General features: G+C 41.6%; 1 protein-coding gene across 3 annotated transcripts in view; it reads left to right on the top strand.

Annotated features, from left to right (window-relative positions):
- The window catches only part of COL7A1 (collagen type VII alpha 1 chain), an 88732-nt gene extending 63726 nt beyond the window's left edge, over positions 1–25006 (top strand). For 2 of the 3 annotated variants that reach the window (XM_072129228.1, XM_072129227.1), the window contains 48 exons: positions 201–305; positions 414–449; positions 534–569; positions 732–779; positions 874–909; positions 1237–1362; positions 1560–1769; positions 2282–2317; positions 2448–2492; positions 2582–2653; positions 2744–2788; positions 3998–4060; positions 4162–4206; positions 6127–6162; positions 8652–8687; positions 9120–9146; positions 9236–9268; positions 10030–10092; positions 10673–10708; positions 10802–10882; positions 11065–11133; positions 11726–11761; positions 12193–12234; positions 14929–14973; positions 15153–15197; positions 15450–15485; positions 15569–15628; positions 15707–15832; positions 15916–15987; positions 16325–16360; positions 16755–16814; positions 16910–16954; positions 17043–17078; positions 19317–19352; positions 19447–19503; positions 19580–19651; positions 19931–20002; positions 20126–20161; positions 20289–20369; positions 20475–20528; positions 20702–20755; positions 20980–21042; positions 21132–21194; positions 22007–22123; positions 23077–23154; positions 23247–23300; positions 24515–24563; positions 24786–25005. In XM_072129228.1, coding sequence (XP_071985329.1) covers positions 201–305; positions 414–449; positions 534–569; positions 732–779; positions 874–909; positions 1237–1362; positions 1560–1769; positions 2282–2317; positions 2448–2492; positions 2582–2653; positions 2744–2788; positions 3998–4060; positions 4162–4206; positions 6127–6162; positions 8652–8687; positions 9120–9146; positions 9236–9268; positions 10030–10092; positions 10673–10708; positions 10802–10882; positions 11065–11133; positions 11726–11761; positions 12193–12234; positions 14929–14973; positions 15153–15197; positions 15450–15485; positions 15569–15628; positions 15707–15832; positions 15916–15987; positions 16325–16360; positions 16755–16814; positions 16910–16954; positions 17043–17078; positions 19317–19352; positions 19447–19503; positions 19580–19651; positions 19931–20002; positions 20126–20161; positions 20289–20369; positions 20475–20528; positions 20702–20755; positions 20980–21042; positions 21132–21194; positions 22007–22123; positions 23077–23154; positions 23247–23300; positions 24515–24563; positions 24786–24829 — 2853 coding nt within the window. In that variant the 3' untranslated portion in view covers positions 24830–25005. Of the gene's footprint in view, positions 1–200; positions 306–413; positions 450–533; positions 570–731; positions 780–873; positions 910–1236; positions 1363–1559; positions 1770–2281; positions 2318–2447; positions 2493–2581; positions 2654–2743; positions 2789–3997; positions 4061–4161; positions 4207–5927; positions 5964–6126; positions 6163–8651; positions 8688–9119; positions 9147–9235; positions 9269–10029; positions 10093–10672; positions 10709–10801; positions 10883–11064; positions 11134–11725; positions 11762–12192; positions 12235–14928; positions 14974–15152; positions 15198–15449; positions 15486–15568; positions 15629–15706; positions 15833–15915; positions 15988–16324; positions 16361–16754; positions 16815–16909; positions 16955–17042; positions 17079–19316; positions 19353–19446; positions 19504–19579; positions 19652–19930; positions 20003–20125; positions 20162–20288; positions 20370–20474; positions 20529–20701; positions 20756–20979; positions 21043–21131; positions 21195–22006; positions 22124–23076; positions 23155–23246; positions 23301–24514; positions 24564–24785 lie in introns of all 3 variants that reach the window. The other variant, XM_072129229.1, reaches the window with a different exon arrangement.
- The last annotated feature ends 2022 nt before the right edge of the window (positions 25007–27028 follow it).

Here is a 27028-nt window from a genome sequence, read left to right as displayed (position 1 = left end):
TTTCATGGGAAGGAAATTAACAACTGACTAGACCTAGGAGCCTGTTAACCTGATTTGCGCAAAATATACTTATAAAAAGTCCAAAAATGTAACAAACCAAACCCAAAATATACTTATAACTGTGATGTGATGATTGTATTTGTGCCCCACCCATGAGGATCTCTCTCCAGTTGTTCATTGTTATAACTTAATTTTTGCAGGGCCGTGATGGTTCCAAAGGAGTACCAGGAGATGCTGGCCCACCAGGACCAATCGGGGTCCCAGGAGTTCCAGGACCACCAGGACTAGCTGGTGCCCCGGGAGTGGTAAGACTACAAATTTTAGATATATTTCACCCACTTATACAGTCTTTTTCTGCTATTTTGCCAGCACATATTCATGATATTTACCATTCTTGATTTTTTTCTTATTAGGGAGTCCCTGGAGTAGCCGGCCCAGCTGGACCAAAGGTATGACTACTGGCCTATATTCTAAACCCTATTACTCTTGTTTGTTTGTTATGGAATTTGATATGTTAATTTATTTCTTTTTAGGGTGACCGAGGTGAAATAGGACCTAAAGGTGACCAGGTGAGTCTCTGATCTATCGGGATAGCAGGTGCATAGCAATCAATGGTGCCCTGGTGGATGTTGTATCGCCAGTCCTTGGGTCCTTCTCTTGACATAAGCCCCTGGTGACATTGTGACACTCATTGGTACTTTTTTTTTTTTTTTAACTTTCTTTAAAACCAGGGACGACCTGGGGAAATGGGTCAGAAAGGCGAGGCCGGAACCGCTGCGGTGAGTGTTAATGATACATGACTGGTCATCTATAAGTTGTATTGAATGGTTTTCCCAATATTTATTCCATATGAAATCTCATTTTGTCTTACAGAATGTAGAGAGAGCCCTGAACCTCATGGGAATTAAGGTAAGTCTCCATCGTACCTACCGTGGCCACTTCTATAGAATATTGGACCTTGGCCACAAACAGTCAATACTTGCCAATTTTCTTGTATTTGCCACCACAGTCCCTAATTTTCCATAGCGTAAAGATTGTACTGCTATAAGCATCTCTTGTATTGCATCCAAAATAATCTGTATTATCCAATTGATAAAGAGACTGAAGAAACCATATAATACTGCCCTATAGTACTCACATAATATGGAAATCCATTACATAAATATCCCCGCCCCCTGCATGCTGCACCATATGGCGGTTGTATTTGCATCACATCCCTCCTTGGTTCTGCCACAGATTTCAGCCCTGAAAGATGTCATGGAAATCTTTGATGATGGATCCGGAATACCCATCCTCCCGGTCCAGAAGAAACTTAAAGGAGAAGCCGGAGAACCGGGAGAGAAGGGAGCTCCAGGCAGAGATGTATGTCCACAAATCTCAGGACTTAGAGAATATTGTGGTGCTTTTTTTTATCTCAATTTTATCTTTATGTTGCTAATCTATAAATGTTATTTTCAAGTTATAAGAAAAGATAATATAAAGTAGTTAAAGTGGACGCATAGCAAAGGAAGTCACACTGGAGGATATTTTCATGTATTTTTTTTCAAATTTCCTTCTAGGGAACCATGGGATTTCCAGGGGAGAGAGGGCAGAAAGGAGAAAAGGGAGATCAAGGTCCTACTGGTCCACAAGGCCCCACTGGACGGGCTATTGGAGAACGGGGGCCTGAGGGTCCACCTGGGCCGCCTGGTGACAGTGGAAAGCCTGGTATTCCTGGGGTACCTGGAAGGACTGGAGAAATCAGAGAACAGGGAAAACCAGGAGAGAAGGTGAAAAATAATCGGTCTCATATCAGCAGCTTTCCTGACTGACATGTGCCTCTTCATACCACCTAAACTAATACAAGACCCCAGACCAAAGCTCTGAAATACAGATCCCTGAACCCTAAACTAATACAGACCTCAGTCCACACTCCCTAAGTGGCAACCCCTAAATATAGACCGAAAAAGCGGATAACACTTCCATTTTTGGTGGAGTATGGCTGCTCTCCCCTCTGAATTTAGGACCTTCACTGATATGGTCATGTGACCTTCTATGTACGGGTCCTACATACTGTATGGATGAAGCAGAAGTCCAGCTCACTCAACATTTATTCACATTACATGACTGGGGTGGGGGTTCTTGTCTTTAGAGACCATAACAAATTTCTGGTTGGTCACCTGAGATCTGGAATAGTTGTTGATTGGCTGCTGAACCCCAAATCTAATATGTACCCAGGTAGCTATTTATCCCCTGTATCTTTCATTTTTATCACATGATGACTAATCTTTTGGCTTTGCAGGGTGACAGAGGAGAGAAAGGAGACCGAGGAGACAGTGTAAGTTATCTGCAAATCACAATATATCATATACATGCAAGACACATATATGATTTGTATCAATGTCCAATGTTAGGAGAACTTATAATTAACTTGGCCTTAATGTTATAATGATGTGTATATCTTACAGGGCAAAGATGGAGGCAGGGGACCTGTCGGACCCCCAGGACCTAAGGTAAGTCCAATGTCATAAATCATGAGGTTCTGTTATTGTATTCATATTCCCTCATTAATTGGAAGTTAACATCTAATGTTCTTACTAAGGGGGAGATAGTGGAACTTATTGCCACCGGGCCACGTGGTGAAAGAGGACTACCTGGACCCAAGGGAGTCATGGTAAGTCCAACTACCATGAGATATCTTGTGTAGGACTAGAGCAGTAATCAAAGTGTGGTCTGTAGTTTATAATATGATTCTTTGTTGTAGGGTGACCCTGGAGAAGACGGCGGGAGAGGACCCAAAGGAGATAAGGTCTGGTTGTAGTAGTAAGTCTATAGAGAGGTCTTCTACCTTCTTCTGACAACTCTAATAGTGTCCTATTCATTATGACATGGATTTTATTTTGCACATATATATATATACAGATTTAGGCTACATGTGCACATGCGTGCGGGGAGAGGACGAGGAGGTGAGCGCCGCTCACCCCCGCCCCTCTCCATAGAAACATATGGGCCACGGCGCCGTAATACGGAAAAAGATAGGACATGTCCTATCTTTTCCCGGGCTACGGTACGCTGACGATGCCGTCAGCCCATAGAAGTGTATGGGGGACGTATATGGGCCGTATATACGTCCCCCATACATGTGTGTGAATGCAGCCTAAGGGGGTTATTCATCATTGGTCTTCCTGGAGTTTTGGGGTGTAAAAAGTCTCAAAAAAGTCGCATTGAGATTTTTTGGGTCTTTTCACTGCTACTAAGTCTCATAGGACTATTTCCACCTCTTGATTAATCTGGCGTGAACATAGAACTACTGCTAGTGCAACACCCTAGCCAGTGCAACAACTGCTAGTGCAACACCCTAGCCAGTGCAACAACTGCTAGTGCAACACCCTAGCCAGTGCAACAACTGCTAGTGTAACACCCTAGCCAGTGCAACAACTGCTAGTGCAACACCCTAGCCAGTGCAACAACTGCTAGTGCAACACCCTAGCCAGTGCAACAACTGCTAGCGCAACACCCTAGCCAGTGCAACAACTGCTAGTGCAACACCCTAGCCAGTGCTACAACTGCTAGTGCAACACTCTAGCCAGTGCAACAACTGCTAGTGCAACACCCTAGCCAGTGCAACAACTGCTAGTGCAACACCCTAGCCAGTGCAACAACTGCTAGTGCAACACCCTGCAAATCCAGATTCACCACTAGGTGGAGCTCACCAACTTACTGCATACTGTTTTATCATATAGTTCAATGTATAGACTGTCTGCAGTAAGCTGATGGGCTCCCCCTAGTGCAATAAGAAGAAATGTTATTGTTGATCCCTGACGATGTAAGGAATTTGCGGCTCTGTATAAGACAAGAGGGACACCTGTCCATGTAAAGAAATATATTATAAAATAGTTTTTGTTAAAAATAAGTGTTCAATGGTGAGCCTATACTTTAGTAGACACATAATAGGCAATTGCATGACCAGTTTTCACATTGTGGAAATTAATTAATAAAAAAATAATTTATTTTTCAGGGAGTGGAAGGTCCAAAGGGAGATAAAGGTGATCCAGGAGAAAAGGGCAAAGATGGTGTCCCCGTAAGTCTCAGCATCAATGCAATATGTTTGATTTTGTGCTTTATTATAGATGTTACCCTGCTTATTACTGGGGATTTACGGTCTTATGTTTCATTTTCTAGGGACTCCAAGGAGAGAGAGGTCTAGCGGGGCCCGAAGGGAAACCGGTATGTAGTAAGAAGAAATCATGGACTCCTGTATTAAAACTTGTCCAGATAATCTTGTCCTTTAACATCTGTTTCTATAGGCTCCATACATCTCAATGCCAGACATCATCCCAGAAAGCCAAAATTTTTGATACTATATCTCCAAGCCCAGTTGCAACACAAAAAAACTTACTACATGCGCCCTATCAAGTTGAAAAGATATGAAACATCTTAAAGGGAACCTGTCATCAGGAGCCCTCATAGAGAATAATGTGCACAATACCAAAGTGTTTTTATAATAAAACTATCTTTTTCCGACAAAAAAAGTAAAGTTACAGTTTACCTTGTCCCATGGGAGTGGCCAGTGAGAGGCGTCACTCCCCCCCCACCCCACCCGTCACCCTCGGAAAGCCGCTCCTTCATGCGTCTATTTCAAAAACATCAATTTCCCTCTGATTTGGAATAGACCCATAACTGAGGAGTTTCCCAAGGGTTGGGGGGGGGGGGGTAACCAGTCCTCACTGGCCACTCCCATGGGACACTGCTCTGCAGGGGGAAAGGTAAACTTTCATCTAATTTTTCTTTTAATTGGAAAAATCCAGTTTTATAAAAACACGTTGGCAATGTGCACACGATTCTCTATGGGGACATGGGGGAGCCAGAAAAACGGCTCCTGATGACAGGTTCCCTTTAAATGATGTTGTATTTAGTAATGCAAGTGAGCCCCACCACTGACTTAAAGGGGTTTTCCCACCAAGCAAGTTCTGTCAGCTCCATAGAGATGTTCCATTTATCTTGTGGAGCCACGAGTGGTTTGACAGAGGTACCTGGAACCCCATCGGACCCCCCACTCTCGTGAGCTGTCAGGGTCTCATCACTGAGATCCCCACCTATCAGCAAGTTAGGCCTTATCCCACTGTTTTGCTTGGTGGGAAAAACCCTTTAAAATGGGTTGTTCTGCAACGCTAGACATATTTGGAAGGAAGAAGTCATATTTTGTATGTAACCCCCTTCAAGCATTTTATTTTTACTTAAAATTAATAAATTATAATGTTTATAAATCAAGCTATTGAAACATTTCACCAATCAACTAGGCCACGATGGGTAAGTCTTGTCCGCCATGGACATCCCATACGACAAGGAGAATCTACATTTTAAACAAGGGCAGAATCATCTATATCAACCACGTTATTATCTCATCAGGGGCCAACATTCTGCGCCCATTCATTTCTTTGTATATTTTTAGTCAGATCTCTTTATTTTCTGCTACACAGCTCCAATTCTCATGTACAGACCAAGAAATAATTGATATTCTGAAGTTTACTGCTGCTGCCCCTAGGGGGAGCTAAGACGTTTACTGGAGACAGTTTATACATTGCACTCTATAATATATTAGTATGCAGTATACAAACAGCACCCTCTAGTGGTGACAAATTAATGGATGAAGAATGGTGGTCCTAAAAGCAACTTCATGTTAAAATATGGACCTCAAAAGAAACCTCTAGAATACAAAGCTTAGCATTTTGTCACTTTTTCTTTTGTTATACAGTGATGTTTGGGCAAGAACTTGCTCTCTTTTACTTCCTGGTCCACTTTTTAGGACTGTTTAAGGATTAATTACAGGGATTTTTTTTTCTCTGTACAATAATGTTGCAGCCGTGTCCGGTAGACACCCGGTTCTTATACATCCCATGTGACCTGTATTACGTCTTCCTGTTTTATGTCCATTCCCTTCATTACAGGGCGAGAGGGGCAATAGCGGGCTGCCAGGCCCAGCTGTAAGTAATTCCCCCGGGACAGCTGCAGTTTGGGCCCGCGGCTTGAGCTGGCTTTGCACGCCTGATCCGCTCTCTTTCACCTCTTGGTCACAGTTTATGGGGTTGGTTTGGGTTTCTAATCTTCTATCCTACTAATGATTCGGCTTGAATTAATTATCCGCAGGGTATGCCAGGCTTCCCAGGAGTGCTCGGCCGACCGGTAGGTGTTACTCATTGCCTCTGGGCTTGTGTCTTGCATCTGGCATGTGTGCAGATTATATGTGCTATCAGGGGAGTAACTAAGAGAGGCAGGGCCCTATAGCAGACTTCTGAATGGGGCCCCTCTTCCCACTTTGAAAAATATACATATTACACTCATATACTGTATATAGACACATTAATATATTCTTACACACATACACACACATATACACATCACATATACAGTGCCATATACAGACATACATCATATATACACAAATACAGTATATATACACCATATACACATACAGCATATATACATCATAGATACACACAAATATATAGCATATACACATCACATATACACACACAGTGCCATATACAGATGTACATCATATATACACACATACAGTATATATACACCATATACACATACAGCATATATACATCACAGATACACACACATATACAGCATATATATACATCACATATATGTTATAAACATATCCTTTACAATGTGCACCATAATATATATAATGGTGCACATCCTCCATTCTTTAGTGTCGGGTCGGATGCCAGGGCCCCCTGACACTGCGGGCCCCATAGTGGCTGCTATGGCTGTTACCACTGTAGTTACGCCCTTGTGTGCTATCAGGATAACTACTGACACAGTGAGGACCGGCGGATCTTTCCTCTGCTTGTTCAGGTGTTCTCAGGATTATTTTATGAAAAGCAAGTACAGTAATATTTCCAAAACACTCAACACCATGCAATGAATTACAAAGGGGCAATCTATTTCGAATGCATGCAAAAAAAAAAAAAGGAAGCAAAATACTATAGCTAAAAACTTCCTTGCGTTGTTTTTGTTGTCTACAGCTCCTGTGCAGAACTATGGGGGTCATTTACTAAGGGCCCGATTCACATTTTCCCGACGTGTTACCCGAATATTTCCGATTTGCGCCGATTGTACCTGAATTGCCCCGCATCGGCGCCGGCATGCACGCGACGGAAATCGAGGGGCGTGGCCGAACGAAAACCCGACGGATTCGGAAAAACCGCCGCATTTAAAAACAAAAAATCTGTCGCGGAGCTTGCACTTACCTTCACTCAGCCCGAGCCGGTGAACTCCAGCGCGTTCCGATGCTTTTCAGCGCAGCAGCGCCACCTGGTGGACGACGGAGGAACTACCTTAATAAATCCCGGCCGGACCCGAATCCACCGCAGAGAACGCGCCGCTGGATCGCGAATGGGCCGGGTAAGTAAATCTGCCCCTATGTGTCTTTCTGGATACTACTACAAATAAGCCATGCATGTAGTCTGATCATGCACTCTCATACACATTCCAGTGACCAATACATTGGGGCAGATTTACTTACCCGGTCCGTTCGCGATCCAGCGGCGCGTTCTCTGCGGTGGATTCGGGTCCGGCCGGGATTCACTAAGGCAGTTCCTCCGCCGTCCACCAGGTGGCGCTGCTGCGCTGAAGTTCCCCGGAGGCGCGCTGGAATGCCCTGAAATTCACCGGCCTATACCTGGTGAAGGTAAGTGCAATTTTCGTGACACATTTTTTGTTTTAAATGCGGCGGTTTTTCCGAATCCATCGGGTTTTCGTTCGGCCACGCCCCCCCCGATTTCCGCCGCGTGCATGCCAGCGCTGATGCGCCAAAATCCGATCGCGTGCACCAAAATCCCGGGGCAATTCAGGGGAAATCGGTGCAAATTGGAAATATTCGGGTAACATGTCGGGAAAACGTGAATCGGGCCCTTAGTAAATCACCCCCATTGTTGCAAATGCAGACTACACAGGGTCGGTTTGCTGTCTGTCACCATGGAGACATATAGTTTATATAGTAGCTGTGAACACGCGACATGAAATGTGGTTTTTAATCAATACTGTTGAATTATTGCTTCATTTCCTATTTTAGATGCCCAGAAATACTAATTTAGCAGCAGGAAATAAAGCCGGAGCCTCATTGTGTCTTTAAGTATAAGGTGCAATTCATTGATTTACTGTATAGCTCATAGGTATCTCAGTCACAGATACTCATAGCAAATATCTGATCTGTGAATTGCACCTTTTTATGCTATAATATATATGCAATTCCCCACCTGCACGTGTATCTTACAGGCTACAGAAACCACCTAAATATCTGGCTGTATAACCAACATAGGGCACAAGGGCTCAGCATAATATCCTATCATTTTATAGGGCACTGCTATCCCCCCTTCTCTATGGATCAGGTTTATACTTGTGCTTGGGTCCTTTCTGGAACATGAAGCTCTTGGACCCCAAAGCAAAATCTATAACAGGGTTCGCCTCCATAATGTATAGTACTGCTCATATGGGTCCCACTGAATCTTATAAGTCCATGTAACCTATCAGGATCAATTAGGATCCATCAGTGCTCCTGACCCTAAGCAATATATTGCTATTACATGCCAGATATTTGGTGTATATGATATTAGTATTTTACTGTATTCATTGCTAATACTGATGTATTTTTCCAGGGAAATCCAGGAGAGCCAGGACAGCAGGGTCTTGTGGTTAGTATATTCCTCCATGTGCATGCTGTATGACATTGTGGCCATAGGGGCAGCGGTAACTTGTAGGCAGGGGTGAAATAGTGTCCATCCAATAGCAATATATCAGATTATTTTTAGTACTTGGGTTCTCCATGCAGTGTCTCACACCCCTACTGACACTATTTTTAAGAATCCAGTTCTGCTTGCCTGCGCCTCTGGTGCTGCCCCCCTACTTTGCTGCAAGTGGTGCTGCCTGAGGCAAGAGGCTCAACTGGCCTCATGACTGATGCACCAGTTTGTAGGTCATCACACAGACATCTTATATATTCACTGCAACTGTGTAGCCTCTCCTCCTCATATCATACATCCATACAGAATCCTGAGATTATTACAATGTGTCACTTATTCATCATGTAACTGTTCATCTTTTGTCTCCCCCCCCCCCCCCCCCAGGGACCACCCGGCCCAGCTGGATTAAAGGTAAGTCATGATTTATACACTAAGTAGATAGACAATAAGAACTGTACTGTAATATCCTATAATATACTTGTCATGTGATGTCATTGTAGGGAAATCAAGGAGAACCCGGACCCAGCGTCAGAGTGAGTAGTACTTTCATTTGTGCTTTTTCTTTATATTTGTATTTTTTTAAAATAAATATCTGGAAATAACTTCCTTGATATACATGAAACTTAAAGGGTTACTGAGGAGGGCAGAGGAGGAGGTAAAGGGCAGATTAGTAGGGATTGTCCACATTGGACGCACAAATGAACCTGTCAGCAGGTGTGACTATACAGACTGCACCCAGTGTTATGTATTGTCCCTGGAGAGATGTGTAATCAGACCTTTGTGTATGGTGGCAGCAGGACTGTGATATAGGGATGTATATTTCAGGATTGTAGCTTCCCCAAGTCCTCTGGGTTGTGTCCTCACACTGCTGTGCTCTGTGCATCCTGTGCTAAGTATTGTCCCTGGGGAGATGTGTAATGATACCTTTGTGTATGTTGTTAGTAGCAGCAGGACTGTGACATATGGATTAATATTACAGGATTATAGCTTCTCCAAGTGTACTTGGTACCAGTCCTCACACTGCTGTGCTCTCTGAAACCTGTGTTTGGCATTGTCCCCAGAGAGATGTGTAATCATATCTTTGTGTATATTGTTAGTGGCAGCAGGACTGTTATACTGTATATGTATTTATATTCCCTGATTGTATCATTTGAATGCACTAAGGGGTGTCTCCTCACACTGCTGTGCTCTCAGCTTTCTCGTTGAGATGCTCTACTGACACTGCCCTTTCTAACACATTGCAGTTTACTATCATGTCTGCATCTTAATTGCACATTTGTTCTGCTTTTTTCAGGGTCTACCAGGACCGCCCGGCGTTGCAGGACCTCCTGGTGTACCTGGTCCTCCTGGACTAGTGGTAAGGACTTGCGTGGAGAAGACGCTCTTGTCTCTCCTAGTGCACATCATGTTGAACCCATCTCAGCCAAAATAATCTTGTATTCCGTTACTATACCCTTACATGCCTCTTCATATCCCAATAATATCAAGTTATGGCTTAGTCCCCATCAACCAGCGACATAATGGGCGTCCCTATATGATGGAGTCTTCCTACTATATATACAGTAGATATACAGGCGGTCCCCTACTTAAGAACACCTGACTTACATACGACCCCTAGTTACAAACGGACCTCAGGATTTTGGTAATTTACTGTACTTTAGTCCTAGGCTACAATAAACAACTATAACAATTATCAATGATGCCTGTATCTAACATTTATTGTTAATCCTGGTTCTTATGACTATCCAACATTTCAAAAATCCAATTGTCACAGAGACCAAAAAAAATTTTGATTGCGGTTACAATAATAAAATATACGGTTCCGACTTACATACAAACTCAACTTAAGAACAAACCTACAGACCCTATCTTGTATGTAACCCGGGGACTGCCTGTAGTTGAGTCATACTTATTCACTTATTTTCTTCCATTCTTAGGGTCCCCAAGGACCTCCCGGAGTCCCCGGCTTGGTGGTAAGTCCTGTGCAAGATGGGACCATAATTTGCCAGCTCCCGGCTACCAGACATATCCCAGAATGAATAATATTGTATCATGTGATTTTATAGGGGGAAGCAGGAAAGAACGGAATACCCGGCAGAGACGGCGTACCGGGGAAAGACGGACAGCCGGGACTTCCAGGGAAGATGGTATGTATCAGGATTTTCTTATTACACTTCAGCTCTGTATTATGAGTTCAGATAGTAGAACATGTTGCTTAGAGGACCTTCCACACTGAAGAAGGTCCTGCACTTAGAAACTTATTGCATTATTGTATTTTTTGCAGCTTATTAAATTATTTCACTAATTTCAATACTAAATATGATTTTAGGGTATTCCGGGTCCCTCAGGACCTGCTGGAACTAAAGGAGAACCAGGAGAAGCTGGAAGCCCCGGAGAAGTGAGTAGAAACTTTTGGATACTTTGGGGGATATTTATCATACGCTGGCGCTCGTGCGCCAGCATATGATCGCCCCGCCGCTGCAAATTCGCAACCCGATACATCAAGAGGCATCTGCCTCTTGATGTATCGGGCTGCAAGCAGCGCAGCGTTTATCCTACGCCAGGCAGGGCCTGGCGTAGAAAAAGCCGCAGCCGGCGACTTTTCACATATGAAAAGTCGTCGGCAGCAGCGAGTGCGCAGTAACGCCCCGCGCCGGCCCACTCCCGTCCGGCCGCGCCCCCCCTTCACGCCCCACTGGCGTGAAGGTGGCGGATTGGGGAAAATAATCGCAAAAGCTAGCATTTGCGATTATTTCAGGGCCTCTGCGCCAGTGGGGGTGCGCAGAGGTCCTGATAAATATGCCCCATTGTGTTTATGTTTAGAGGTTAGGGGTTAAGGGTCTGATCGTTGGGGAACCCCAGTAGCTGTATGGCAGCAGATGGTCAAAACAAAGAGCTACATGGTTTGATATTCTATATAATATGACATATAATAAACACATTGCTACATAATGATACAATAAATGATCCTCCATGTGATCTGTTTTCAGTTTGTGGTTGGTGCTCCCGGGCCAAAAGGAGATAAGGTAAGATCTTACAAACACTCATTGAAATCATCTTCTACTTGTGGCCTATCAGATAATGAGCTATGCTCACACAGCCCAAAACTTTCTTGTTGCTGTGATATATTCGATATTAATGTGTTGTTAGATCTTTAATTATTGCAGCTCATTTCCAACACCACAAGGTGGCATCTACTGTTTTTGTAGCTCACTTTACAGATTTGTTGTGTAGGCCGGGACAGAGTCAGCAGAGTCACTTCATTATTATTAGAGAGAGTGGTCAGTAGAGTCACCTCAGTATCATTAAGGGTGGGGTGAGCCCTGTCCCACGCAAAGACATGTCCATATCATTAGTAGGTAGGGTCAGCAGACTCATCTTACTGTCTGAAGTCGACATTCTTGCATCAGCATATACTATGTATGTGATGGTAATGATGTATATGATATTTTACTAGGGTGCTCCTGGTGACCAAGCCAATCAAATTCCTGGTGAACCGGTAGGTCTATCTATCTCATATCCTTCTATCTATCTATCTATCTATCTATCTATCTATCTATCTATCTCATATCTATCTATCTATCTCCTATCTATCTATCTATCTATCTATCTATCTATCTATCTATCTCATATCTATCTCATATCCTTCTATCTATCTATCTATCTATCTATCTCCTATCTATCTATCTCATATCTATCTAATATCTATCTCATATCTAATATCTTATATCTATCTATCTATCTATCTAAAAGAAGGAGAGTCTGAAGCAGCACAGGCAGGCGAGGGTGCAGGAATAATGGAGGGTGCATGGAATAAAAGCTTCACTTTTTTCCACGTACTTTGGAGTGCTGCCTCTTTCCTACAAATATCTATCTATCTATCTATCTATCTATCTCATATCTATCTATCTATCTATCTATCTATCTATCTCATATCTATCTATCTATCTATCTATCTATCTATCTATCTATCTATCTCATATCTATCTCATATCTATCTATCTCATATCTATCTCATATCTATCTATCTATCTCATATCTATCTATCTATCTATCTATCTCATATCTATCTATCTATCTATCTCATATCTATCTCATATCTATCTATCTATCTCCTATCTATCTATCTATCTATCTATCTATCTATCTATCTATCTATCTCATATCTAATATCTTATATCTATCTATCTATCTCATATCTATCTATCTATCTATCTCCTATCTATCTAATATCTATCTATCTATCTATCTATCAATCTCCTATCTATCTATCTATCTATCTATCTATCTATCAATCTCCTATCTATCTATCTATCTATCAATCTATCAATCTCCTATCTATCTATCTATCTATCTATCTATCTATCTATCTATCTATCTATCAATCTCCTATCTATCTATCTATCTATCTATCTCATATCTATCTATCTATCTCATATCTATCTCCTATCTATCTATCTATCTATCTATCTATCTCATATCTATCTATCTCATATCTATCTAATATCTATCTCATATCTAATATCTTATATCTATCTATCTATCTATCTATCTAAAAGAAGGAGAGTCTGAAGCAGCACAGGCAGGCGAGGGTGCAGGAATAATGGAGGGTGCATGGAATAAAAGCTTCACTTTTTTCCACGTACTTTGGAGTGCTGCCTCTTTCCTACAAATATCTATCTATCTATCTATCTATCTATCTCATATCTATCTATCTATCTATCTATCTATCTCATATCTATCTATCTATCTATCTATCTATCTATCTCATATCTATCTCATATCTATCTCATATCTATCTATCTCATATCTATCTCATATCTATCTATCTATCTCATATCTATCTATCTATCTCATATCTATCTCATATCTATCTATCTATCTCCTATCTATCTATCTATCTATCTATCTATCTCATATCTAATATCTTATATCTATCTATCTCATATCTATCTATCTATCTATCTCCTATCTATCTAATATCTATCTATCTATCTATCAATCTCCTATCTATCTATCTATCTATCTATCTATCTATCTATCTATCTATCTATCTATCAATCTCCTATCTATCTATCTATCTATCTATCAATCTATCAATCTCCTATCTATCTATCTATCTATCTATCTATCTATCTATCAATCTCCTATCTATCTATCTATCTATCTATCTATCTCATATCTATCTATCTATCTCATATCTATCTCCTATCTATCTATCTATCTATCTATCTATCTATCTATCTATCTATCTCCTATCTATCTATCTATCTCCTATCTATCTATCTATCTATCTCATATCTATCTCATATCTATCTATCTATCTATCTCATATCTATCTCATATCTATCTATCTACGAAAAAAAGGAAAAATAGCAGCACAGTCCTTTTGAAACAAAGTGTTATGGGTGCTATTCTCACTCTCAACAGCTAGAGTGCAATCAATATCCAAAAAATGAAGACAGGCAGCACTCCAAAGTAGTGAAAAAACTTGGGTGTTTTATTCCACCTCCCGCAACGTTTCGGCTGAGACTACAGCCGAAACATTGCGGGAGGTGGAATAAAACACCCAAGTTTTTTCACTACTTTGGAGTGCTGCCTGTCTTCATTTTTTGGATATCTATCCATCTATTCATCTATCTACCTATCTCATATCCATCCATCGATCTCCTATTTATCTCATATCTATCTATCTATCTATCTATCTATCTCATATCTATCTATCTATCTATCTATCTCATATCTATCTATCTATCTATCTATCTATCTATCTATCTATCTATCTATCTCATATCTATCTATCTATCTATCTATCTCATATCTATCTATCTATCTATCTATCTATCTATCTATCTCATATCTATCTATCTCATATCTATCTCCTATCTATCTATCTATCTATCTATCTCATATCTATCATCTATCTATCTCATATCTATCTATCTATCTATCTATCTCATATCTATCTATCTATCTATCTCATATCTATCTATCTTTTTCTTCCCATCTTATCTCTCTTATCTTAGAGTTACTTGTCTGTTATCTACCTGTGTATTATCTGTCTATTGTCTATTTTCTGTCTGTGTATAGTCTATCTATCCATCTATCTATTATGATATTTTCCTATAACAAAGTTATATAACCATGTCCTCACTTTATGTTAGTGTAATAATGAGCGGTTTCTGTGATTTAGGGTGCGAAGGGAGAAAGAGGATTACTTGGGCCAAGAGGAGAAAAAGTAAGTATTGTTAGACTGTGGGAAAAAGATGATAAACCATGTCTACAGATGTCTGAGACTGCCCGCTGTGGGAGGGGAGGAGGAGAAGATGTGAGACATTAAATTGCCTTATTTATTGCTTCATCACAAGAAAAACCCAAATTAACGTTACCATAACTAATTACGTAATTTAACCATAGGGTGACCAAGGAAGAAAGGGAGATGCAGGAGACCCTGGAGAAGATGTAAGTGAACTCAACATCTTTTCTGCTATCACATATTATATTATATTACTGATGAGACCGTCCTGCATATCCAACAACAAACTTGACCAGATTTGCAAATCTCTGTGTTGTATTCCATGACTTCCAATCATATCCAAAGCAATGCCCTTGGAAACACAAGCTAAAAGTGTGGAAATCTGTACAGATTCATTGAAATGAAATTGGGGTAAAACTTTGTGAAATCTGACTTACTGTTATATATACTGTTTGCAGGGTCCCAAGGGTCCTCCTGGACAGAAAGGAGATAAAGTAAGTTTCAGAAATATGGTTCATATCACATCATTACATCTGTATCAGACACATATATTGTTATTAACCTCTAATTTTCAAAGGGTGGAGTAGGCGTTGGGTCACCAGGACCTCCAGGACAGATAGGACCCCCAGGTCTGAAGGTAATCCCCAGATATCACAATACTTTCTGCAATTATGTGATTTGTATAGCAATTTCTGAGAATTGTTATGTATTTTAGGGTGACGTTGGGCTTCCTGGTCCACCCGGTCCCCCAGGACTGCAGGGCATTGCTGGGACCCCTGGTCTGGCAGGTCAGAGAGGAGAACCTGGACAGGTTGGACCTCCTGGTTTACCAGGGGAGAGGGTGAGTTTAAGCAATACCAAAACACATCCATATATAGTCATATAGTAAACTTGATACTCAACTTTTTTATTTCTTTTATTTAGGGTTTGGTCGGTTTTCCTGGAAGAGAAGGAAATGCAGGACCTCAAGGACCACCAGGAGCTCCTGGGCCATCGGTAGAGACCTTATTCAATATTTGTTCCATATTAAAGCTAAGGCCACATTCACATGTCCGCAAAGACGGCAGCTAGCTCATGGCCGGCATAGACGTGCATCATGTACGGACAACTGCTCAGCAAAATATAGAGCAAGTCCTATACCTGCCCTGATGCGTGGCGCCACTGCACGGCTTACTATGGAGAGGGGAGGGGTGAGCAGATCTCACCCTTCCCCTCTCCTCCAACTTGCGGAAATGTGCACGTGCCCCTGGATTGGATCCACCTTCTGCCACCCTGAATATACTGGAACCCTTAAGAATATTATAATTAAAAGACATATCAAATTTCATTACAGGGGACCCTAGGACCTCCCGGAATCAAGGGTGACAAGGTATAAGTTTACTTCTTCTTTAAATACATGACATATACGCAGGCGGATTAAAATTCTAACAGAAAACATTTATAGATTTTTGCATTTTCTTGCATGTTATGTGCTGGAATTTAATGACTTATGTCCAATATAATTTTGGGATTATCAGATATAACAACTATGATGTTGCTAGAATATGCTATCACTTCAGTGGGGGTTCACAAACCCTGAGAATGGGGCAGCACTTATAGAAGAGAGCACAGCGTGGGTGGGGCTAGACAAGGCATGGGTGGGGAAACACAGATAATTTATGCCAAGAAACTGGTTTCAACTATAGCAGATTACAGATTCTGGCATATATTTCTTAATATTTTTGGTGTAAAAATGCTAATTTTGTTATCCTTTTCTCGCCCAGGGTGATCCAGGAATCGGTCTGTTGGGTCCTAGAGGAGAGAGAGGAGACCCAGGTCCAAGGGTACGTCTATATAAACTCTGCATAAGTCATCGTCGCTAGGGCTCACACCCCATTGTATTGAACCCTACGGATACTAACGTGTTACATTCCTATAGGGAGAAGATGGCCGTCCAGGATTAGAAGGAGACCGTGGCCCCCAGGTATATAACTATTGTATGGATGTGAAATCATTACGCTGATCGTACATGACTAATGTAGATACTAATTGATATTCCTTGTATTTTTCAGGGTCTTCCAGGAAACAGGGGAGAACGGGGAGACAAGGTATAAAATCGTGTGTCCCTCGTGGGTTCTGAATGGGGTCTTGCATTTGTTTAGGGGCCTGGTGTCTGAATTTATTTAGGTGTCTGTATTTAGGAGGTCTTGTCCAGGGTCTATAAATATAGGTTTGGCATAGCAGCTATTTAGAGGTTCTGGAGTCTGTATTTATATAGAGGCAGCTTTGGGGTCTGTATGCGGCTCATATTTGTTTCAGGATCTGAGTTTTCACTGTTCAAAAAACAGGGAACACTTAGATAACACAATATAACTCCAAGGAAATCAAACTGTTCACTTAGGAAGCAACACTGATTGACAATCAATTTCACACGCTGTTGTGCAAATGGAATAGACAACAGGTGGGAATTATTGGCAATTAGAAAGATACACTTAATAAAGGAGCGGTTCTGCAGGTGGGGACCACAGACCACTTCTCAGTACCATTGCTTTCTGATGTTTTGGTCCATTTTGAATGTTGGTGGTGCTGTCACACTCGTGGTAGCATGAGATGGACTCCATAACCCACAGAAGTGGCTCAGGTAGTGCAGCTCATCCAGGATGGCACAACAATGCGAGCTGTAGCCAGAAGGTTTGCTGTGTCTGTCAGCGTAGCGTTCAAAGGTTGGAGACGCTACTAGGAGACAGGCCAGTACACTAAGTGATGTGTACCAACAGCAGGACCGCAACCTCTGCCTTTATGAAAGGAGGAACAGGAGGAGCAGTGCCCCATTCTGCAGAATGGTTAGAAATGGTATGGGGGCCCAACGACCACACCGTGCAGGACGCTTGGCATTTGCCAGAGAGCAACAGCATTGGCAAATTCACCACTGGTGCCCTGTGCTCTTCACAGATGAGCACATGTGGAGACACCACGGGGAGCGATCTGCTGCCTACCTTCAGCATGACCGGTTTGGCAGTGGGTCAGTTATGGTGTGGGGGCCACACAGCCCTCGATGTGCTCGCCATTGGTAGCCTGAATGCCATCAGTTACTGAGATCCTCAGATCCTTTGTGAGAGCATATGCTGGTGCAGTTGTCCCTGGGTTCCCCCTAATGCAGGACAATGCTAGATCTCATGTGGCTGGAGTGTGTCAGCAGTTCCTACAAGATGAAGGCAATGAAGCTATGGCCACTCATTCCCCAGACCCGAATCTAATTGAGCACATCTGGGACATCAGGTGTTTCGCTCCATCCACTAGCGCCACATTGCACCACAGACTGTTTAGGAGTTGGCGGATGCTTTAGTCCAGGTCTGGGAGGAGATCACTCAGGAGACCATATGCAACCCATTAGGTGCATACCAAGGCATTGTAGGGAGGTCATAAAGGCACATGGAGGCCACAGTCAATACCGAGCCTCATCAGGAGCATGCCGAGGCCTTGTAGGGAGGTCAAACAGGCACATGGAGGCCACACACAATACTGAGTCTCATCAGGAGCATGCCGAGGCCTTGTAGGGAGGTCAAACAGGCACATGGAGGCCACAGAGAATACTGAGTCTCATCAGGAGCATGCTGAGGCATTGTAGGGAGGTCATACAGGCACATGGAGGCCACACACAATACTGAGTCTCATCGGGAGCATGGCAAGGCATTGTAGGAAGGTCATACAGGCACATGGAGGCTACACACAATACTGAGTCTCATTGGGAGCATGGCAAGGCATTGTAGGAAGGTCATACAGGCACATGGAGGCTACACACAATACTGAGCCTCATCAGGAGCATGCCGGGGTGGTGTAGGAAGGTCATACAGGCGCGTGGAGGCCACACACACTACTGAGCCTCATCAGGAGCATGCCGAGGCCTTGTAGGGAGGTCAAACAGGCACATGGAGGCCACAGAGAATACTGAGTCTCATCAGGAGCATGCCGAGGCATTGTAGGAAGGTCATACAGCCACATGGAGGCCACACACAATACTGAGCCTCATCAGGAGCATGCCGGGGTGGTGTAGGAAGGTCATACAGGCACGTGGAGGCCACACATACTACTGAGCCTCATTAGGAGCATGCCGAGGCATTGTAGGAAGGTCATACACAATAGCGAGCCTTATTTTGACTTGTTTTAAGGACATTTCATCAAAGTTGGATCAGCCTCTACTGTGTTTTTAGTTGTGGGGTGTTTCTGAATTCTTTGTATGTTATGGGGGCAATTTAAATAATGTTATGGGGAAATAAATCACTATGTTCCAGCTGTAGACATTTTATCTTAGTAGTAGTAACATTATTGTGTTCTGTGATATTTAGGGTGATCCAGGTCCAATGGGAGGTAAAGGAGACAAGGTAAGTCTTCATCCTTATAAGCATGTTGTATCCAGTAGTCCTACAAATAGAGCGGCTCCCATATGAGGTTCTCTTGTTCTCTTGCCCTTTCTAGGGTGACACACTGACCATTGAAGGACCAGCGGGGGCTAAAGGCAATAAAGGAGAGCCGGTAGGTCCTCTTCTTCTTTTATGTTTATCTTAATTGGATTTATAATTATTTAACGTATCTACTTGCCTCCTTTCAGGGCGATCGAGGAAACAAAGGGTCTGAGGGACAAAAAGGTGAAAAGGGAGATCAAGGAATAAGCGGAGAAAGGGTAAGACTATATCAAATAGCTTATTCAAACAGGGAACCCCATGATATAAAGCAGAGCTATGACCTAGGGAAAGATCATGGTTGGCCAGAATTGACGATCTTGTTGGTTATGGCCATATTACATCTTAGTTGCTCTGGTCATGTCACACACCAGTTGATTCTTATGTCTAACCTGTAGATGACTTCTTTCCCTATAATGTCATAAAATATCTTGTGGAATTACAGTATAATGAGTCCAAATCACTAGTAACTATGATGGGGGTACAATTATTCTCAACAGGGAGCCAAAGGAGAGCCTGGAGACAAAGGGTCAACAGGCTTTGTCGGACCTCGTGGACCTGGTGGACAGAAGGTAATGTATCAACTAGTCGGGGAAGGGATTTGACAACTAGTATGAGGATGTTTTTGGTTTTACAATAATAGTTTTCTCATATCTGCTGTAAAGAACTTGAGAATAATGACATCTTTTTATTAGGGAGAAATGGGAACACCAGGAGAACCGGGAGAGGCTGTGAGTATCTCAGATTTAGATATACAATATTTTTAAACACTTTTGTCCTCCTACTTCTGGTTCATGACCCCCATCCCCAAGGCTTCCCAAACCTAAGAAAGGTCCTAACACTGGAATTTATTCCCAGGGTGTCCCGGGTAAAGATGCATTCCCAGGATCACGTGGAGAGAAAGGAGAACCAGGTCTAAATGGGTTAAGAGGACCAAAGGTAAGAGCCCTATACCTATATATTATAGTTACTCCTATGCTTTACATATATTACCATTAAACAATGTAACCAACTATACCCATTGCTCTTATTTTTGTGTTTTAGGGTGATCGTGGTATTAAGGGACTTTGCGGCCAGGATGGAGAGAAGGGAGATAAGGTATTAGTTACCACTGAGAGTTTTTGCATTGCACATAGTATGGTTGGGGTTAGCAGAATAACTAAAATATGGACAGAGCGGCCTAATCCCCCCCATATCTCTCTAGGCCTCTGTCTCTGTAAGGTTTTTTGCACGTGGAAACCCTGATCATTTCTAAATGCTCCTTGTCATAGGGTGACAACGGCATGTACGGACGCCCCGGTCTTCCCGGAAGAAAAGGAGAATCAGTAAGTCGTCTACTGCTTTCACTTCAACTTATAGCACAGACCTCTACATAGGTCATAGGTGACTCCATATCATCAATGGCTGATGGCTCAATACTCACCTGGCCTGCTGCTGTTCTTTCTGACCCCTTCAACCAATCTCCCTTGGCTTAGTCTAATTTTTTACCATATTTGCATTTATTAAAAACTCTCATAATTACTTTAATTAAGAAAGATTTTAATTACAGGGAGAAGCAGGAATCCCGGGACATCCTGGCCTGCCCGGAAAAGAAGGTCTTGTTGGTGCCAAGGTAATACATTACATAGATACATTGTAACATCTATTTACTTCTATGTTGTTTCTTTTATGGTCACGTTTTGTCTTATGGATCCTCTGTAGGGCGACCGAGGGATGGAAGGATTACAGGGAACAAAAGGAGATCAGGGAGAAAAGGGAGAAAGAGTGAGTAATATCATTGGTATCTCATATCTATCATCTATCTCCTATCTATTTCTCTCATATTTCTCTCATATCTATCTATCTCCTATCTATCTATCTATCTCCTATCTATCTATCTATCTATCTATCTCCTATCTATCTATCTATCTATCTATCTATCTCCTATCTATCTATCTATCTATCTATCTCGTATCTATCTATCTATCTATCTATCTATCTATCTCCTATCTATCTATCTATCTCCTATCTATCTATCTATCTATCTATCTATCTATCTATCTATCTATCTATCTATCTATCTCCTATCTATCTATCTATCTATCTCATATCTATCTATCTATCTATCTCCTATCTATCTATCTATCTATCTATCTATCTCCTATCTATCTATCTATCTATCTATCTATCTATCTAGAAAAAGGAAAGTTTAGAGCAGCACAGCAACTCCGGTGGGTGCAAGTCCGTAAGTCCCCAGGCAGGGGGACTGCAGTATAAAGTTTAGGAAGAGGCAGCACTCCAAAAGGTAGTTTCAAAAAAGTGGGGTGTCTTTATTCCATGAGCGACGTTTCAGCTCCTTACGAGCCTGAAAAAGGCTCGTAAGGAGCTGAAACGTCGCTCATGGAATAAAGACACCCCACTTTTTTGAAACTACCTTTTGGAGTGCTGCCTCTTCCTAAACTTTATCTATCTATCTATCTATCTATCTATCTATCTATCTCTCTATCTCATATCTATCTATATATATAGGACATTGCCTCCTGCAATGTTTTTGTTAGCTGCTTAACCCACTGATCTACATATTTTATCTTTACCAGGGTCCAGTGGGTATCATTGGTCCAGCCGGACCTAGAGGTGTTGATGGAAATCCAGGGCCTCCAGGTCCCCCTGGTGCTCCCGGTACAAAGGGTCCTGAAGGTCTTCAAGGACAGAAGGTATGAACATTGACAACAAACATATTTCTATATCTCGATGATATCTGACAATATCCTTTGATCACCTGTCGGAGATTGAGAAAAGTCTTAAGCCTTCTCAGACCTCACTTAAAGGACATCTAGCACCAGATTTACTTGCGATAGACTGTCAATGATGTAATGCTCGTTACCTTAGGGGTTAACTGACACCATTTTTATTATCTTCAGGAACGGTCGATACACTGAAGCAGCAGCTATAAAAAATATGCTAATGCACCAGGGGTGCTCAGGCCTACGTCACCCAAGCTCCTCCTGGCTCCACCCACTACTAAAATATGCACACCTCCTTCAAAAAAAATCAATTCCTTGCACCGCCTCCAAGCGCAGCAGACAGCCAGTGACGTTACCCAGCTGTCTGGAAATCTTGCGGTTTCCGGCCGGCTGCGTAAGGTGTCAAGCTACTGCACATGCGCGAGGTTTGCAGACAGAAAGGTGACATCGCTGGCTTTCTGCTGCGCTTGCGGGTGGTACAAGGAATTACATTTTTATGAAAGAGACTAATTTAGTAGTGGACAGAACTGGGAGGCGTAGGCCTGAACGCCTCTGGCTCATTAGCATATTTTAATAAAGTTGTTTCTTTACTGTATCGGCCGTTCCTGAGGGTGCCGTTTAACCCCTAAGGTAACGAGCCTTACATTGATGACAGTCTACCAGCAGATTTACTCCTTTAAGTTGAAGTGACAATAAATCTGAGGTAGACTGGTAGTTAAGGACATCCTTGTACTTATGATTTGGATCCATAGCACCCAGACTGCCAGACAAGACCCATCCGAAATTCATCTCATGACTTGGTGCTGACCACTGAGAAAAGTGTAGCCGCTGCCATGACATCCATTCTACATCCAATGCTGCAGTTTTTTGTAAATTGTAGGACAATAGTGTTTGACTGATTGATGTGTCTTTATTGTTCATAGGGTGACAGGGGCCCTCCCGGAGAAGCTATTACAGGGCCACGAGGAGTCCCGGGTGTCCCAGGAGAGCGAGGTGACCCGGTAAGATGGTATTCCAACCCACAAATGTCACCAGACTATGAACGTGTGCTACTGGGACACATACGTCATATAGATTTCATCTCTACTTCCAGGGAAATTTGGGACTGGATGGACCGAAAGGAGATAAAGGAACTCCAGGAATGACTGTAAGATACAGGGGTCTCCCTAAACACCACGTGCAATGATATTATCGATTTTCATATCTATCTATATCATATATATTATATCTATCTATGCATCTCAAATATATCCTCTATTTATCTCGTATCATAGTTATGCATAGTTATTTCATATGTTTCATATCTTTTATCTATTTCATACCTATCTCCTATCTATCTATCTATCTATCTATCTATCTATCTATCTATCTCATATCTATCTATCTATCTATCTATCTATCTCATATCTATCTATCTATCTATCTATCTCATATCTATCTATCTATCTATCTATCTATCTATCTATCTATCTCATATCTATCTATATATCTATCTATCTATCTATCTCATATCTATCTATCTATCTATCTCATATCTATCTATCTATCTATCTATCTCATATCTATCTATCTTCTATCTATCTATCTATCTATCTCATATCTATCTATCTTCTATCTATCTATCTATCTCATATCTATCTATCTATCTATCTCATATCTATCTATCTATCTATCTATCTATCTCATATCTATCTATCTTCTATCTATCTATCTATCTATCTATCTATCTATCTATCTATCTATCTATCTCATATCTATCTATCTATGTATCTCATATCTATCTATCTATCTCATATGTATCTATCTTATATCTATCTATGTATCTATCTGTATCCCATATCTATCTATCTATCTATCTATCTATCTATCTATCTATCTATCTATCTTCTATCTATCTCATATCTATCTATCTATCTCATATCTATGTATAGCATGCATCTCCCTCCAGTCTCTTCATTTTTCATACTAATGTTGTCTTGTGAGACAGAGGCACATTTGAGCCCACTTAGATACTATAGGATCTCAACCCCTGAGACCCTACAGCTGTTCTACTGATAATGACCTGTTTTAGTTTACTAGAATATGGTTGTCTATAAGAAAACCTGTTTTGCCCATAGCAACCAATCACAGCAAAGCTTTCATTTTTCTAAAGCAGAATATGAAATGAAAGCTGCTCTGTGATTGGTTGCAATGAGCAATTCATAGATTCCATAAAACAAACTTTTCCATATTATATAATAATATGTGTGTGTATATGTATGTGTTTATGTGTGTATATATGAGTATGTGTGTGTATGTATATGTGTATATGTATGTGTATGTATATATAATATTATATACAATCCTGCATTCTACCTGTAGGAGGAAGAAATCCGGAACTATGTGAAGCAGGAAATGAGTCTTCACTGCGGTGAGTAAGATCATAACATTAGATTATAAAAATTCTAACAGAAATCTTCAATTTGTTAGAAATATTAGCATTCCCCTCTGAATTCTTAGCAGCCGACTATGTGACACCTTATGAAATGGGAAATGGCCCTCAATAAAAAAAAAAAATAAAAGTAAAAAATGTTGTAAAATGTGATTATTTCACCTTACATAGTCTGATTATCTTTTTTTTTTTTTTTTGCAGCCTGCGGAGGTCAGTTCACTTTCCCCAAAACAGAATCTTGGTAAAGCGAGCGAGTGCATGAAGACGTGCGACTGTGTCATGTGAATGAGGCCAATCCGAATAGTGTCACCCACATAATGGTCATAGTCTTTATATCATCCAGGTCTATGGAATAAAATCACCCCCCCATCCCTGAGGGCTCACATTAGTTTGAGAAGTGCAATATTTGGGGATTAAATGGTTTTTTTTAATTAAAATGATGCTATATCATAAAAAATCATTGAACACCTATAACGAATAGTTGACATAAAGAGAACCTGCCGGATGTGATGATGTGTCCGGAAATACTTGTACGCATCATAAAATAACAAATGTGGAGCATCTTTTCTTAGATATCTACATTGAGAGAATTCCTCTGTTATTCCTCCTGGTACTAAATGAATCGATTCTATTTTTGCAACTGTTATTCAATGGGGGAGTCAAGTAGTGGCTAAAACAAAGTCAAGTTAGAAGAGGTGACAAGTAGACATAAGAAGACTTGATGTCCTCCTTCGGGGGTTCGTGTTTGGCCAAGCGACCCAGAAGTAATGCCGCATCAGGGGCCAAAAAGTCAATCCAGAAAATTGACGCCCCTTGCAACTAGTCATGGCTGTGATTGGCCAGGTGTCCCCCCACTTGGCCAACCCGAACCCCAAATATGGACATGAAGTCCTCTTACAGAGAAGAATGACTGTGCTTTCTCCTAAGGGTTACAAATAATGGACAGATCTCCCTTATTGTCTCCCGTTAACCCTCTCATGACCGGTGTGCCCTGCCCGTGATCACTATATGTATATAATGTCCTGTGTGTATTGATCCAAACACCTACTAACATCCTAGTGCCATGTATCCTGGTGTGAACCTTTATACTGACCCTCCTTTACTTATACTCACATATTTATACTTTATATGCATTTCCTTACCCTACAACCTCATACATGAATATAGAAAAATCTTGTTTTCTACAAGTGTTTTGTAGACCTGTGTGTTTCCCTGGTAACAGACTACAAACAGACTCTGTGTAGTCTGATCCTGTAGTCGAGCTCCCTTCCATATTTCCATACTTCTTCCTGAAACATAAGGCTATATTCACACAAACGCACCCACGAATGCGGGTCTGTAAATAATAGAACATGGGGTGAAGGTTGTTCTCAACTTCAGGATCTATTTAGACAACCAGATAGTTAGAATCAGACATTTTATGGCTCCATTCTTCCATCATTGGATCATTGGGAACCTGTCACTACTTTTTACTCCACTAAATTTGCCCCCACAGGTCAGGTATGAAATGTTCTTTCTAGAATTTCCTTTTTTATGTAAAATCTCACATAAAAAGTCAGGAAAACATGACTCCTCTCATCCAATTTTTACATGAGATCAGTCAAGTTTAGTGATTGCAGGGGGAGTGTCATTTCAGAGGCCTCTATCCTCTGTTCTGTAGCACCTGGAAACATACTGCTGGTGTCATTTTAAAGATAAGAATCTCATATTTCATGATTCTTTAAGCTAGGTGGGAACAGGCTCTTTATCAGCACCTTGCTTTTACAACTATGGGGCACATTTACTTACCCGTTCCTTGGAGTTTCCGAAAGTGCCCTGTCCGATGACTGTGCCGCGATTCACTAAGATCGCGCACCCGATATCCTGTATGTGTCACTTCCCCGCTCAGGTCCGCCGGAGTTCACCATCTTCTTCCCACTGCATGTAAGTGCATTGGATGCGACACAATTTGAATATTAAATCCTGCGCTCAGTCCGAATCAGTCGGATCGTCCGATGACCCGTCCTCCCATTTCGGTCACATAAAAGCCAACGCCGCTGCGCCAAAATCCGATCGCGTGTCACACAATCCCCTTAAAGATGAGATTCTTATATTGACACCATGTTTCTAGGAACTTAACTGAAGATATGGGCTTCTGAATTGATGCTACCACTAGAAAGGACATTTCATACCCTACATGAGGGGACCTGTAGTTTAGTGGGATAAAACCTGGTGACAGGTTCCCTTTGAATAGTAGAATACCTCTTTAGTGCAGCGTTATATGGTAGCATCATAATGTGGTACAGTACAGCCTCCATACAGTCTCTATTCTTCGACTCCTCACATTGTCCTGCCCACACACTTTTAATCTTATGTTTTTATTTTATGAATTTTATGACTGATGTCACCGTTGCCCATGTATCTATTACTAATATGTTACAAATGTATCTTGCACCCCCCATTCT

This window comes from Engystomops pustulosus, chromosome 10, assembly GCF_040894005.1.
Source record: "Engystomops pustulosus chromosome 10, aEngPut4.maternal, whole genome shotgun sequence".
NCBI lineage: Eukaryota > Metazoa > Chordata > Amphibia > Anura > Leptodactylidae > Engystomops > Engystomops pustulosus.
This window is presented reverse-complemented; position numbering and strand designations above follow the sequence as displayed.